Source organism: Anolis carolinensis, chromosome 2 (genome assembly GCF_035594765.1).
Source record: "Anolis carolinensis isolate JA03-04 chromosome 2, rAnoCar3.1.pri, whole genome shotgun sequence".
In the NCBI taxonomy this organism is placed as follows: domain Eukaryota; kingdom Metazoa; phylum Chordata; class Lepidosauria; order Squamata; family Dactyloidae; genus Anolis; species Anolis carolinensis.
In genome coordinates this window covers 34,588,769-34,605,831 of record NC_085842.1, presented here as the reverse complement: position 1 = coordinate 34,605,831, position 17,063 = coordinate 34,588,769, and the positions used below count along the sequence as shown (strand labels likewise).

Below are 17,063 nucleotides of genomic sequence, written 5' to 3'. Positions count from 1 at the left end.
AAATGCCATTAAAATAACTTTCAAAGCACACTATCTTCCCAAAATCCCACCCGCAACCTCCCCAGCAGTATGTCCCTCATGCTCCCCCAATTCTAACCATCAGGATCTCAGGAAATGAAAAGCTAAGGAACATGGCATATGGTAGGGGAGAACAAGGCTGAATCTTACCAACAGTGAAGCCCACGTGTGGAGTGGGATCTTTTTCTGCAGCACCAGTTGTAGGATATTGCCTTTCTTGTACTGAACTTTGCTACAAGAGCTCTCAATTTCCTCGTAAAACTGACAGCTCCACTGGCGACCACCTGCAAAGGGGATGGGGAGGAAGACAATAAATATCTTATGGTTACATCATTATATTCTTCCTCAATACAGCAAGCTTAAGGGGAAAACATACTAGAATGCATGCATGGGTGCAAAAGTGGCAATATTTAGCCTCTTTGGGGAATGGATATCAGGAATAAGGCCTGGGGAAAAACCTGTGCCTAAGATTTTAGAAAGCCATGTTGGCTACCTCCAACAGCACTGGGCTAGGCTGTTCTGGTGCATATGAGAAGAATTCTTGTGCTCCTAATGTTCACACCAGGCTACAGTTTCAAGAGAAGGACAACTTACCTCTACGGACTTAACTGCAACAGTACTATGTTCTCATGGGGTAAGGGCTCTGCATTAGTAATAAGATCATGCAGAGACTTATTTCAGTAATACGTTTATCCCTAACACTTGAAGAGTCCTGCTAGAGTTGACTCATCAAAAGCCTATCTAGAAGTATGTTTTGCTGTTATGCAGCATCAAGGTTACCAACAGGCAGGAAACAGAGGTTCTCCAACTTTTGTTCTCCCCTCTTGTGTTTTCCAATAACTCAGTGCTAGCAGATCTTTTTTAATTTGAAAAAGAATTATTTGGAGAATGGGTTTTGTATTGTTTTTGTGAGGCATTGAGACTTGCATGGAGGTGTGAACTAGTAGCTATTGGGAAGAAGCTAATAACAGTGGCAAGTGAATTTTATCTCCTGGCATTTCCTAAATCAGATTTTTTGCTATTGCGTTTAGGCTGTATATGCTTCTATCAACAAATATTTCCAACAATATGTTTTCAGGCTGAGTCCTACATCTCTCTGGACTATATATTTTTTATTAGAAAGCTGGAAGCCTCCCTGGACACTGAACAAGCCGCTAGACTGCAGACTAAATTATGTCGCCTGCTCTTTAAGGCACAATCAAAACGAAGCATTTTCCCAGAACTCTTGATCCTTATTCTGCATCCCCTTCTTTCCCCAGAAGCTCAAAAAGTCTGACTCCTCATTATTCGCTTTTACAAAGAATAATTCCAGCAGAAACCAGAAAGCCCCCAAACTAATGAGGCATGTGTTTGAAAGATAGTGCCATTCAGTTCTGACAAAGCTCCTAAATAGAGGATCAAGTGTGGTCTTTTTAAAACACCCAAGATCTTTGATTTGCCTAATTCATCTAGTATCACTTTGCTGCTACACTTATTTGAATCCTTCATCTTGCTTTTTTTCCTCCAAGTTTTGCTTTAGGAAATTCAATTTCTACTGCAGGACACAAGAAAATGAACAAAAGAATAATCTATTAAAAAACAACAACTGAGAAGCTCACTCTCCTGCAGAAGCCATAGGAAAGAGAAAGAAGGAATGCGACACTCACCAGGTAATCTTATGAAACAACTGGTGTCTGTGAAAGAAGCATCCACTTCCTCTGTTTTTGGAATGCCACCGCCCAGGCTCAACTTTATGATAACCTCATCAGCATTCTGCTTCCAGTCCAGCAGGAGATCTAGGAAACACATGGGGTCAAGATGTCAATTTTCTCCACACTGAGCCCTGATACCAGAGCGAACAGTCAGCTTGGAATTAAGGACCGGTATGGATTCATTAGTAGAAAAATGCAAATACAGGCATCCATTCCACATGTGGCATAACCAATACATGGAATTTAGTACCACACAGACTTTCAAGAAGAGCACAGAGGGCTAGGCACTGCAACTAAAAGTCCTCCCTTTTGAGAAACAGCATGTAAAGTTGTATGTTGGAACCAGCACAGTGCAGTGGCTAAGAAAAAGATCCTTATTCAAAGATGTTCTCATACCATCCTTGAACTTATGAGGTGATTTTGCACAAGCTACTCTCTCCCAGCCTGGTCTCATATCTACAGCAGTAGCACAACAATGCTGGGGATTCTTGCAAAAATTATAATGATATGCGACTAACTTAGAACACACTAAACACAACATAAATGTATGACATATTTGAATATCAGATGCTAAACATCAATTAATAATGTGGGATGGATATTACCATCAGCTTGTGAACTGTCCCAACTATTGGATGAGTATGGGTGGGAGGCTTAAGAGACATAATGTAGAATAGAAACACCTACATTCCTAACGTTAATGCACCAAGAGAAAGAGAGATCCCAAAACTCTCACCTTTGGTAACGGACACAAATGTGGTTGGGACAGAAGTAATTGAAGCGCTTCTGTGTGGCCTTGTGTCCTCTTACGTTCAAGGCAGAGGGCAGGCACTGCCAGAGCTTCACATGTTCTTTTTGAGAGGGACTACAATTCTCAACATTCAGTGGCTATGCTGACTGAAAAATGCTGGGAGCTGTCTACAAATAATAATTTTATAAGCTCTTGAATTCTTAGCACATGCTTTGCACACTTCAAATCGGCCAGCTTCAGGTACATTCCCTTCCTACTGAAGTAACCATTAAGACCTTTTCTCTCTACAACAATTATGGCCCTGCTACACAGTCATGCTAATTCTGGTGTAGTTAGTTGATTTCTAAAGCTTCTAAGATTGCTGGTTAGGAAAGCAATTCTCACAATTAAAGGGGGAAATCCATACAGTGAGATGGACACAGGTGAGAACAGACAGGGTGGCTCAACACTTGGGTTCTGCTTAGGCATGCACCCCTTTGACTTACCCTCCTCTGACTCCCTCTGCCAATTAGGCTCTACCAGTTCCAGGCCGGGAAAGGGCTCTAAGTGATCAGAGAAACACAGGAGAGATGTGCTGCTTTGGCAAAAGCCATCTCAGAAACCACTTTCTAAAATTTCGAACATATAGGCTCTCTGTTTCTTCCTTGAAAATAAGTCCTTTGCATGTTGCATTCTTTTCACCAGAGCCTCACACTAGAACTATGCATTGCTGGCTGGATAAGGGAGAGACACACACTAAAGGGGCAGGTAGGTAGGGGCAAAGCATAATGGATTTAGCTGTCCAGCCTATACCAATCAATAGACGAAAAACAGCCAGACGGTTGTTAAAAAATATCTAAGTGTAATATCATGTTTGACATTATTCCCCATGAAGTTCTTCCACCTATAAACATGTGAAATATGGATGCAATAATGTACAGAGGATATTCACACATTATAGTGCAGTTTGCCACCTCCAGATCTACAGCCTTGGGTTACAGGAACTAAGTCTCTTCTGAAAGAACAATTTTAGTTTGTATCAATTCAGTAAAGCAGCTAATAAACTCCTCAATATTCTCTTGTAAGCACCACAGTCAGGTTCTTCTTCATTCACTCAGTCGTTTCCGAACCTTTGTGACCTCATGGACCAGTCCACGCCAGAGTTCCCTGTCGGCCATCGCCGCTCCCAGCTCCTTCAAGGTCAAGCCAGTCACTTCAAGGATACCATCAATCCATCTTACCCTTGGTTGGCCTCTTTTCCTTTTTCCTTCCATTTTCCTCAGAATCATGATCTTTTCCAAGCTTTCCTGTCTTCTCATGATGTGGCCAAAATACTTCATCTTTGCCTCTAATATCCTTCCCTCCAGTGAGCAGTCGGGCATTGTTTCCTGGAGGATGGAATGGTTGAATCTTCTTGCAGTCCAAGGCACTCTCATGATTTTCCTCCAGCACCAAAGTTCAAAAGCATCTATCTGTCAGGACCCAGGCTGCAGAGCACCAATAACCATGCGCAGAGACCAGAATCTAACTAATATCTTTATTAAGGAAATATATAAAGTTAATAGAAACAAGTGTAGAATATAGTTCAGAAGTAGACCTTTCAGGAAAGGTCAAATATAGTCCAGGAAAACAATGTCCAATATGAAATATTAAGGTCCAAAGTTGTAATCCAATAACCGAAACACACACTTTGCCAAGCAAAGTGAGGGGAAATGACAAGGTCCTTTAGTCCATGGAGCTTAATGCAAGGCTAGGGAGCAAACTAAATTCTTGGCAAACAAGGCTTGATTCAAGGCAACAAGAAGCGAGGAGCAAGAACAGGGTCCGTGGCGAAATCCGTGGCGAGGTCCGGGGAACAAGGCAGGGCTGGAACGAGAGCAAGGTCCTGGAAACTGGAGTAGCGTAGTCCACACACAATCTACTCCCGAAGCTGACGAATTGACTCCGCAAGGATTCCTTTGTGTCCAAACACCTATATAGGATCTTGTTTTCCCGCCATAGAACACCTTCTCTGGGGAACAAGAAACGAAATCTATGCTGCGTCCAGATGCATGACTCCTTAAACTTTCCCAAGGGAAACAGACTTAATCATCTAATTGTCTGGCAGCTATCCTAGCGCTCCGGCGAGTCGCCTCCCGAGCGCTTCTATCTTGATTATAATAAAGCCGGCGAGAAAATGGGGGAGATTTCTGCTCAAGGCTTGTTTGGCTGACTTCTTGTGGGCAAACATCCTGCAGCTGCAAGGGCTCCAAATCCGGCAGAAACGGTGGGAAACCCAAGTTTTCCTCTTTATCTGACACAACAGTACTAGGAACAGGACTACATGGCCCATGAGTCATCACACTATCTTCTTTTGCTCAGCCTTCCTTATGGTCCAGCTCTCGCATCCATAGGTTACTATGGGGAATACCATTGCTTTAACTATGCGGACTTTCATTGCAATTGTGATGTCTCTGCTTTTCACTATTTTATCAAGGTTGGCCATTGCTCTCTCAAGAAGTAGACATCTTTGTGATGCCCCATGGGCCTCTGAGTCCTGACCCTAGCGCCATTATGGATCATGGTGATGAAGACATGGGATTTCTGCCGTCTCAGCAAGAGACTGTGCCATTCCAGATGCCTTTTGTTGACAATTCTTGCCAAGAGCTCATTAAAACGGACCTTGAACAAGCTATTCCCAGCGCTTCCCCCCCCTTCGCGAGAAGGGAGTTTTTTGAAAATAGTCGCTCAGAGAAAGCGCAAACAAGGAAAAGCGCCAGATTAGCCGCCAGACAGAGACCTAATTAGCTCATTTCTCCTGAGAGGTTTCAGGGAGGAACGCATCTGGACGAAGATGTGTTTCAATTCTTTTCCCTTGGGAAAAGAAGCACTGGACACCTGTTTGTAGAAAGATTTGAAGTTCTTTAAAAGCTTCCCGCACGGGCTAGCCCGCGCGGAGTCAACAAGTCAGCTCAAGGATTAACTTCGGTTCCAGCCAAGTGTGGACTGCGTTTTGAGTCCGCTAACTCCAGTTTCATCGTACCTTGCCTTGTCGTGTTCTTGACCCATCTCATCGTGTTCCCAGCCTTGTATCTTGTGCAAAGTATCCAGTCTTGTCTTCAGTTTCCTGCCTTGGACTTACTTTGAACTCTAGTAAAATCTTGGACGTTTCCCCACTCAAACTGCTTGGAAGTTGAGTGTGTTTCGGTTTTGGATTATAACTTTGAACTCTAATATTATATACTGGACAATATATTTCTGGACTATATTTGACCTTCTCTGAAAGGTCTATTGATGAACTTTATTTTCTATCTGTTTTTACCCTAATTACTCATTTCCTTAATAAAGAGACTGTTATTGGCTTTCGTGTGTTGGTTCTATTGCTCTGCGGCCAGGGCGTGACAATCTTCTATTTCCTGGCTGCAGTCTGCATCTGCAGTGATCATCGCGCCTAGAAATATAAAATCTGTCACTGCCTCTACGTTTTCTCCCTCTATCTGCCAGTTATCAGTCTGGTTGCCATAATCTTGGTTTTCTTGATGTTTAACTGCAGCCCAGCTTCCCGAGTTACTGAGCTCGTTTTGTTCCATCACATCCCGAGTCAGTCCTCAGTTGTTTCCCCTTTGCTTGAAAACTATGTATGCAGCCGTAAGCACTCCATGTATGCTTGCATTAATGGGACCTAAATGTGGACAGATCCCTTGGCAATCCACTTGCAAAATCACTTATGATGTGCTGACTTTGAAAGACATTCTTGGGGAACCTAACTAGGGTTCTCTCTGCAGACGTCTGGTGTCTTGCTCTTGATTCCATAGCTACACCTTCTCTCTCTACCTTACCTTTTTATTGAGCACTTGCCTTGCCTTGTGAAGCATCCAGTGTGGCATCTTAGCCTGTTACTGTTTGTGTCACAACTGGAGAAAAATGGAAACTCAGTATTTCTACCCAGGAAGCCTGTAGGCCTCCCTTTTCTAGAATATGTGGTCACAGGTGTGGGGATCATTCAACTTTAATAAGCTTCCAATATCCTATGTTGTGCCCACACAGTGGAAGAGAAAATGTTACTGCTTAGCAGTGACTCTCAGTAGTCTCACTGAGTAAACAAGCTGGGAGTCTAGAACTTAGTGCTAAGGGTTTTTAGGGTCTTGAACCAAACACTAGCAAATCTCCATACATTTTGCTTAGTTTACCCTCATTTTTCTTAATCCATTGTCTCTTTTCATGTTTGATATATTTCTGAAATAAGTTCACATTCAAGGAGACAGTGTTTTGTTTTACAAATTTTACTTCTGTAAACAAGTTGCTCAGTTCTACATTTTCTAAAAACAGCTTTGCTGGTTGTTCTGGGTTTTCACGCTGGCTGTTGTCAAAACTACTTTTCCAAGTAAAAGATCTGAGTAGATGTTTATTCTATTTTGAATAAAGCCAATTTGAGTTCTGGTTTTGAGGAAAGAGCAGCATATGTATAAAGCTGTTGATACTGTTATGATGATGATAATGATGTTGTTGCTGATGGTGATTAAAAAACCTGTGGTTCACAATGGTCTGACTTCACTCTAGAATTACAAATACTAATGACTAACCTGAAAGTGAGATCTTTTAAAGTATCCTTTGTCTGTAATATGGTAAGCATACTTCCGCTTGTCTTTATTTTTCTCTTACAGAACAAATAGTTCTAAACCATGCTGGACCTATCCATTCTATGTGTTTCATATCACCCACATTCCATCAGAATTCAAAAAGGCACGTCTTGCATACAGCCTCCCAAACCCGCCTTAGTTTTCCCCTCTGCTTTGTCAAGATCCAATTATATACCTGCATTTCCCTCTCTATTACTACTATTGGGAAGCCTGCCAATCTAGTGCTAAGAGGCTAGTGTCTGGCTGCCTTTTTTCTGTAAACATTTATGATATGACAAAACTGTGTTATTTCCTTGCAAATCTTGTCAGTGAGTCAACTTTCCCATGTTGCTGATGTTCAGTGTATGAACTGCTGTATTCTCCACACTTTTGCAAAAGTTCTTTCTAAATCTGGGGTTTGCCAGGTACACATGTGCAAAACAAGAACATGTAACACTACAGAAGGCAAAGCTACAAAGAAACAGCAATATGGACTGATCTAATAATTCAACTAGGGCAGTCACTAAACCAGTCTAAGCTGGCTGAACATCCAATTGCCAGAATAACCTACTAAGAAGATTTGCTGTATGAGGAGTTAATGAAACTGTTGCAATTAGTTTCTCTGCAAGTCTTGTTCTAACATGCCATTACCTGACAGAAATTATACAAGGGTCTTATAAGTTTGAAAGAGAGTAACATTAATCTTTCAATATAAAATGAGGGATGGAAGAATGATTCTTATAGCAACTTAAAGACCTGTTCAGTAGCGTTTTTCAACCAAAGAAAGGGAATTAGCTTCAGGAATTTCTCTCAGGAATTTCCTTGTAACACAACAATTAGAGGAGCTGTAATAACTGGTGTATGTTATACTCTTGAAAGTAAAATAATAATATTAGATGTAACCAATTAGCACAATGCAATTAGTGTTATATCACTCCTAAGTTCAAAGGCATGTTTCCACAGATAGTACCCTTAAGTATCAGTGGTAATAGTGGTTACATTTTCATGATTGTATCTTAGACAAGACTATTGTTCCTCGTTTAAGCCACAAGAAATAAATCTACATTGCTGGGAGCATTTATGCACAGATAAAAGAGGTCTTCTTTTTCTTATAAAGGTTTGGAAACAGTCCAGGACTCCAGTACAGACAGTGGAAAATTACGTTTTAAAGTATTTTGTTCCTGTTACTAGTTTGACAAGTAATTCACTGCTGTCACTTGTTACAAAATTCAAAAGAACAAGAAGCATGAAATGGAGTTTGTGTGCCCGGATCCTCCAAGAAGCAAAAGTGTCACTATCACAGCCATCTGCGTGGATTAATTTGGAGCATTTCAAAAACTTTTAATTATAAACAGCACTTTTTATAAGTAAGTAGAAATTGGGTTAATTCTTTTAGCCTGCATTACAGATGGAGTGAGAACTCTAGATCATTAACATTATAACTATGTAAGTAAACTATTGTAGATATGCCAATGATTGGCTGAGCAAACTATACAGGGGTGGGGTTTCTATGTGTAATCCAACTAATTTGGGGAGGAACCAGCTTTCTCATTGAGTGAATGTGAAACAGCTTCACAACTATGTTTTAAACAGAAAGCAAATAATAATGACTTTTAGGCATTTCAAAGTATTTTACTTTTACTTTAATTTTCCAAGCTGTGACTCAAATACTCCATTGGCTGAACAAGAATCAATCCTGCACAGAAAACTATCCAATTCTTAAGTTTGTAAACAAGGTGAAAGATATCTTCTGCACAAAGCCCTACCTTTCTTTGAGTCACTGCCAACTGGTCTCTCGCCCTCCTTGCTCTCCTGATTAGCTCGGTCCTTCTGTTTTTTCTTGTTGGTTGCATCATCTGCTCCCCGTGCGGTTCTCCTCTGACCAGGGACACTGGCACTACTGGACATTTTCAGCCGTTTGGATGAAACAAACGGCCCGCCGGGGTCAGTGACGGAGTCTGGGTCAGGGGTGCGACGTTTTCTTCCCGAGCCAGCTATCTTGGCGACTCTTTGTGATCAATCTCTCTGGCAATGAACAAAATGCCTAGGAGAATGTACATGGAGGAAGACATCAGATAATGGTGTTAGTAAAGAAAGGGAAAAGTTCTATGATGATAGAAGTGCTACTGAAACTATTTAAAAGTCCTAAAATGTGGTTGGCACATCAGAAACAAAAAAGATCCAACGCTCACTAACCAACCTAGTATATCTTTTTTTTTAAACTAGGGTACATTATTCTGATATGTAAAATCAACAGAGCCCAGTCAAAGCAATTTTGAGGCTTAATCCAATTAAGGACTAGTAGCAAATATTTCAAGATGGGAACCTTTTTCTTTTTTTTACTTGATGAGCCAATAGTCAAAGTGAATCAGTCAACACTCCTTTCAACAACAACACTGAAAACCAGGCAAGTGAGGATGTAATGGAATAAATGGGTACCGTATTTCATTGCATAATAGACACCATCACACAATTTAAAGGGGACAGCCACGTGGGCAAGTGGAGCATCCTCACCTTGACTATCAAATGGGGCATAGTCATCAACGCATGATAGATGCATACACACACCAAATTGAAGGAGGGAGAGTGCAACTATTATGCGAAGAAATATGGTATCTTGCCTTATCAGAACGAAAGTGCTATTTCATCCTTTTCATTTATTGGGTACTCAAAACAGTTGAGGACATTAAGGATGCTACCACTGCTTCAGAAATCAATACAATTATCTTAATATGAGCAAAAGCCAATAAAGTTTCCTTTTAGGTTGCTAAGAGGACTTGGTATTTTCAGAATTCCAACTCACTCCTTCCATTTTTTTTTCTTTCCCCGTGTCAGGGGCGACTTTTCCTGAGGTTAGAGGCACAATACCCCTGTACAAATGGCAAGTCATCAAAAGACTTTTTTTAAACCTGAAAAAACACCTCTCTAGGAATTTCTACATCCTCTACATTCTGGTGGATGTTAACCAGAGAGACACACTGAAGACCTACAAATGCCTAGATAAGTGTTTTTTCTAGAAAAATCAATGTCCTTCAAAACAATTCTATGTTCAGGTTTTTGTAGAGTTGTGCTAAAGGAGCTAGATTCCTAGAGAGTATATTAATCAAGTCCAGAGATAATAAATACGCTAAAAGATAAACCCACAAATGTGGACAGCCAATTGTGCATTCAAGAGCTCAGTTGTGTTTTAAATATTCGCTGCCTTTCTGCTGAAATTCAGTAAAAACAACTCTCTAAGATCAAATCAGGCAAAATGAATACTGGAAGTTTCCTACTTCACTCCAAGCAGACACTGGCTAAATCCTTTTTATCCCAGCATTACTACCAGTATCGCTCTAGCTAGTTTCAGAGTCCTAGCTGTCAAACACCACTTTCAATTTCACCCTCCAGCACTCGCTCCAAAAAGAAAAGCTATGAGCTAAGGAAGTCAAGATTATTTGTTTTATTTTCACATTCATACTCTGCCAATATAACTCCAAAAATACTCAAAGCAAAATTTCTTCATTAAATTTGCACTCCTGGCATGTAGTACAGAGATAATAAACCTGAATCTATTTATTCTTTGATATCATGGCTTTCTCCTAGCTCCTAGTTCAAGGTGTTTTGCAACCATTTAAAATCACAGTACATAGTACAGCTAAAAATTATTAATATAAAAGTTAAATCACAATTAAATATATTTCTATTTAAAAACCCACACACATTAGAGTATCTTAAAACACACTTAAAATAATAATAAAAATAAGAATGCAACAATCTGAGGGTTAGGAACTCTTACATAGAAATACCATCCAAGTTTGCATCTCACTACTTGCACTAATGTCTTACATGCTCTTGCCCTCAGGGAAAAAATGAAGACATTAATTTATATGTGATGTAATCCAGAGAGAACCTCCTGGAAACAAAGAGGTATCTCCTGGTTTGGCCCTGCTGGGTGGCCAGCCTTACCTTGGACTTGTTTGTTGCTGAAGCAAGCTGCCACACAGCTGTGGAGAGCTTGTAGCCATTGCCAGGCACCTTTCTGTCATTTAAGATTCTCCCCTCTGTTCACCAGGTCACACAGGCACCTTTGCTGATATCAGCAAAAGTGCCTGGTGATAGCCACAAGCCTCTTAGAGCTCCACTGCTGCTTGCTATGGTGATAAATGACTCCAAGGGTAAGTTTCATCCCCTTTACCCTGCACCATAGAGCACATGGGAAAGGGATGGTGACATGGCCTATGTGGACAGTGCACCAGTGTGAATTAGAATTAGTTCATCTGTCTACATCAGGTATGGGCAAACTTCGGCCCTCCACGTATTTTGGACTATAACTCCCACAATTCCTAACAGCCGGTAGGCTATTAGGAATTGTGGGAGTTGTAGTCCAAAACACCTGGAGGGCCGAAGTTTGCCCATACCTGCTCTACATCAACTCTGAAGTTCATGGCTGCTCTGGAGTTTCTGGAAGTTCTGCTAATACAGGGTAAAATCGATTCTACCCTGCATTATGAACTAGAGGTACCTGGACATCATCCGGATACCCAAAAGCAGATTCTGGCTTAATATGGGCTTGTGGACATGCCCTAAATCTATCTACTCACTCACCACTGCTGAAAACTGAGCATTCGACTGGGGAGGGGGGGCAAAGGAGACCAGGATACACACCTGCAGAGGATCTTGCTAAGGTCCTAAACAATGGACTACGATGGAGGATTTGGGAATTTTAAATGTAAAAAGTAACTTTTCCAAACTCAGGAGAAACAGGGAAATACTTAATTCCACTCATTTTATTCCTCTGTTCCATAAACTGAAGGAAGTCCACTATGCACCTAGGACTTTTCATGCGTATTTACAAAATGTGCATATAATTTCCCATAGGCAGCTAACTTTGTAGGATTAACCTTTATATATAGGGTAACTATCCCCTAATAACTCAGAAAAGCTTACGCTTCTAGAAGAGCTCTCTTGACCTAAGATGATTGTAAGCTTTCAACTCTAAGCTCAAGTCAGTTCTTCTAAGCACAAAAAAGTCAACAGATGTCTTGAACAGAACCAAAGGGAATCACCCTGAATTCCATGTTTAGCTTAAACAAAAGAACACTGGCTGTTCTCTTGAGCAAGAAGCTGAAGCCCATGATTCAGGGCTAAGCTCATGAGATCAAATAATATAGTATTTCATCAAATCTAAGGCACAACTTTTTCCCGTTTAAGAAGCTTCAAAATCTGGGTATGCCTTAGATTCAATGGTGCCTTAGATTCACAATTTTTTGTTTTAAACTATCATACCTCCAAGAGAAGAGGACCCCAGCTCCCAAAAGCTCAAGTTTTTGGTTTGTTGGTTTATTTCAAAATAATTTATATCTCCAAGAAAGAAGGAGGAAGGGCCTCAGCCAAGACGGCTCACCAGGCCCCACCATTTTGTCATTAGCCTCAGCCAGATGGCTGTTTATCATCTGGTTGAGCTATGTGCCTCTTCCTACTTTCCTGCCTCAACAAAGGGCCCATAAAATCAATAAAATAGATTCATGCTGACAAGATGACTTCTGGGTTTCTTCACACTTTCTCCTCAGCACACAGGAAAGATTGTACTACAACGCCCCATTAAATCAAAAACAAAGTATTGTGCATGCAGAGGACCCCCCCCCCCCCCAATTGAAGCTTAAAACAGAGCACCCCTTACTTTTGATTCTGCTTTAGGGCCCTTCCAGATAGGTCCTATATCCAAGGATATGATCCCAGGTTTTCTCTTTATCCCAGATTATCTGGCAATGTGGAGTTATATAATTCAGTTTAAAGCATAAAACCTGGATCAGACCCTGGGATATAAGGCCTGTCTGGAAAGGCCCTTAGATTCAATGAAATATGATAGATTCTAAGGCAGCAGCTATGATACAGGAGATGAAAAAATGAAGTTCTGCACCATAGAATTTGCAATTCACTTCTATGAACGCATGGTCCAATTGACTGAAGCAACCGAGAACTCCTATTTGGCTCTGAACAATGAACATGGATTTCATGACCAGGCCTTTCTCGGATCAGTTTGAATTTAAGACCTTCACGGCCCATCGTCGTCGTCATCTTCTTCTTCTTCTTCTTCATCATCATCATCATCATCATCATCATCATCTCCACTCACTCTTTCCTCAATCTCCCTGGTCTCCTCTCCTGCCTTGACACTGCAGAATCCACTGCACATAATCCCACCAAAAGTCTCAGTCTGAATTTAAAGTGGTTGTCAGGAGCTGAAGAAGTCAGCAGAGGAGAGGCACATTGGTGGTGAAATTAAATTCCTGCTGATGCTTGTGTTAGAATGATGAGTTCCCCTTCAGAAACCAGTTTGATCATCCCAAAACAAATGGAACAGAATCCTTAATCAATGAATGTTAAATAAGTATCAGCAGAATTCATCATCACAACACAAACTAAACATTATCCAATACTTAAACAAAAATGTTAAGTACCTATTTTAATGTCAATTCATTAACCTGGATAAATTCTACATGGACCACCAAAGAGACAAATGGGCAGATCTTAGGCTATCATACTCTGGATACATCATGAGATGACACACTCACTAGAAAAAATGTAAATACTTGGTAAAGTGAAAGCAGCACACTAGGCCCTCTACTTTCATAGGAGTTAGGTGCACACCCTAATACAAAAGTTGTGAATAAAAAACCCACTAGTTTTCTTATGTGAGGGAAAGCTCTTTATGAATCTCTAGGTCCTCCAGGGCTACTCAATGGTCAACTCTTGGAGTACCAATAGATTCTTAGAGATGTTTTAATGAAATCTGCAAATAATCACATCTACAAAAACTGAACCTGCAAATCTGGAGGGTTGATCTCAAATAAAATTACAGGTAGATTGACTCAACAAAGAAAGACAGAACTCTAAGTTTGCAAGACCAGAGCTAGGCAATTAATAACCAAGTCTCTTGGAGGTCTCAAATACATAGGGTCATCATATGTCATAGACAAATTAATGAAGCACAACAACGCCAGTTTCAATAATACACAACAGTATACGCAGGAAAAAGCCACAAATGTGTTCCAGTTGCTCAGAAAATTAGCATATTAATGTCACAAAAATCCTATGTCTCATGCATGACAACTTTAGAATGCTAGCCAGTCAACCATATTTGTTCAGTAATTTCTCACAGTTGATGTAAGGCACTATATAAACACTAACGGTTAAACTCTGTGCCTATCCACTCAGAAGTAAGTCCCATTACATTCAACAGGGCTTACTTCCAGATAAAGATTGCATAACCACAAAAGACTTTCAGTTAACTGGTACCACAGGGATTGGTAAATACTGGATAAATATAGTTTCTAGTTGCTTGAGAGTTACTATTAAAAATAGACTAATACTATACCCCATGGTACAAAGTCTGTATTGCCTTGATATTAATATTGAAAACAGTAATTAAAAGTAAATTAAGATAAAACAATCTTAATGTAACACAACTTTACTGTATTTTACAAAAAGCTTTCTACATTTTATTATTTATTTTATACTTTTTGTCAGTTGCTTGAGTTATGGTTGCTTGAGTTCCAGAGCCCTTCCAGATAGGCCCCATATATCCCAGGATCTGATCCCAGGTTTTCTGCTATAAACTGGGTTATATGAGTCCGCAGTGCCAGAGAATTTGGAATAAAAAGAAAACCTGGGATTAGACTATGGGATATAGGGCCTGTCTGGAAGGGCCCCCAGTTAACAGAGAGTCTACTGGATTACTAATGCAATTAGGAAACCAAATTTGGCCAACATGAAATTCAAAGATAAACAAAAAATTATAGCATCTGGAAAGAAATGACTTATAGGAAGTTGAAGACCCTATTAACCTGAAGAGAAAATCAAATTCAACAAAAGCTTTACATCCTCTTTTAGTTGCTATGACACAAATCATCACAAGCTGCTGTAACATTGCTTTCAGTTGCGGTTCAATTGGATCTCTTTGGAATTCTCACCTACTGGCCCGCATGAGATATGCCACAACAACCTCTACTGCCTGTTTCTAAAAGGTCTTATTGGGAAAGATCAGCATATATAACTGTTCGGTTTAATTCCCAGCTTTGCTCCAGAGAACCATACGTGTATAGTAGCCTTGATACAGGGGAGAATGCTACTGGAATATGGCCATACAGCCCGAAAAACTAACAGCAACCCAGGGCCCTTCCACACAGCTCTATATGCAAGAATATCAAGGCAGAAAATCCCACATTATTTGAGTGTGGACTCTGATAACCCAGTTCATAGCAGATATTGTGGGATTTTCTGCCTTGATATTCTGGGACATAGGGCTGTGTGGAAGGGACCCCAGGGATTCCAGCCAGGAAAGCCTTCAGCAACACAGTAACCTAGAAAGCTATGTCTCTGGCTCAATACCCTTCTCACACATGGGGGGGAGGATGATCTCTGGAGAAGCAGCTAAGCAAGATGCTGTCCTAGTTTTCGTTTAATAAGGAAGGATTATTTTTTAGCAAATGCACCTAAGGATCTATCTGAGGGCCTTTCCCCACAGCCATATAATCAGAATATCAAGGTGGAAAATCCCACAATATCTGCTTTGAACTGTGTTATCTGGGGATCCTTCCAGACAGGCCCTATATCCCAGGATCTGATGCCAGGTTTTCTTCTTATCCTAGGTTATCTGGCAGTGTGGACTCATACAATCCAGTTCGAAAAAGAAAACCTGGGATCAGATCCTGTCTGAAAGGGCCCTTAGTCCACACTGCCATATAACTCAGTTTAAAGGAGATAATGTGGGATTTTATTCAGCCACTGAAATCCACGAGCATGTGGACAATTTCAACAGAAAGGAGCAAACAATGAAACTGAACAAAATCTGGCTACCAGTATTTTAAAAACTCCAAAATCAGGACAGTAAATAATAACGCCACTCAAAAAACAGAGGAATTCCAGAAATGAATCAATCAGGGCCAGCTGACACCTCCCAACAAAGGATTCTTCCAGGCAGTGAGCAGCCAGACTTTGAAACCGAAAGACTATTCAATGCTAATCAAGGCGGCCAATTGCAACATTCACACCTGTCTAAAACAGATAAGATTTCTTTTTCCCACCCTGGACATTCCACAGATATATAAACCCCACCTCACAACCTCTGAGGATGCTTGCCATAGATGCGGGTGAAACATCAGGAGAGAATGCTTCTGGAACATGGCCATACAGCCCAGAAAAATCACAGCAACCCAGTGATTCCGGCCATGAAAGCCTTCAACAACACATTTTATTCAGCTATGTGGGAAGGGCCTGATAGACTGGGGTATAAATAAACACTGGGGGAGATAGAGTGGGGTATAAATAAACATAATATCTGTGCAAATGAAAACCAGGGTCAACCCCAAAAGGTCGTGGACTCCAAAGGAATGCAATCCATATTTCTTCTACAGTTTGTAGAAACACCTTGATAAATGGGGGGATAGTTCAGTAAAAACGGGTCCAGCTACACAAGGCATGGACAAACTTGGGCCTTCCAGGTGTTTTGGACTCCAACTCCCACCATACCTAACAGCCTCAGGCCCTTTCCTTTCCCCCTCAACCGCTTAAAAGGGCTCAAGTTTGCCCAGGCCTATATTAAAGGACCTGCGTTGTTGCATAAAGCGCCTCAGAAGGCTCCTTTAGGGCCAGCAGCCTCCCTTAGAGTAGCCCTAGAGGCGCCTCACAAAGACCATCGCGTCTCTTTTGAGGCCTTCGCCCCCTCCTTCCCACCCACCCTCCCTCCAGGCCCCACCTTCCCTGGACTCGGTTCCGCCCTTGACGCCACTCACCGACCGGCTCCCTCCTCCTCCTCCTTCCCTCCCAATAGGCCCCGTCCGCCTGTCTGCCTTTCTGCCTGCCCACCCCCGCGGTTTGTTTGGTTTCGAACCGAAAGAGTTCCGAGCGGGCGGCCTCTGAGGGAGCCCAGGCAGGCAGGCCCCAGCTCGTGACGTACTTCCGGCAGCCGGCACCGCTACACGCACCACGTGACACCGCGGCGGCGCGTAGGGGACGCAGGGTGTCGAGAGGAAGGGAAAGAAA

At 41.4% G+C, this 17,063-nt stretch overlaps 1 protein-coding gene across 6 annotated transcripts in view; it reads right to left on the bottom strand.

Annotated features, from left to right (window-relative positions):
* usp19 (ubiquitin specific peptidase 19) overlaps positions 1-17,063 on the bottom strand; it is a 50,697-nt gene extending 33,634 nt beyond the window's left edge. For 2 of the 6 annotated variants that reach the window (XM_008105457.3, XM_008105455.3), the window contains exons 1-5: positions 16,814-16,970; positions 8,804-9,081; positions 2,946-3,002; positions 1,665-1,793; positions 169-302 (exon numbers count right to left, since the gene is read on the bottom strand). In XM_008105457.3, the coding sequence (XP_008103664.1) occupies positions 169-302; positions 1,665-1,793; positions 2,946-3,002; positions 8,804-8,945 (462 nt within the window). In that variant the 5' untranslated portion in view covers positions 8,946-9,081; positions 16,814-16,970. Of the gene's footprint in view, positions 1-168; positions 303-1,664; positions 1,794-2,945; positions 3,003-8,803; positions 9,082-16,813 lie in introns of all 6 variants that reach the window. The other 4 variants (XM_008105454.3, XM_008105453.3, XM_008105451.3 and 1 more) reach the window with 4 other exon arrangements.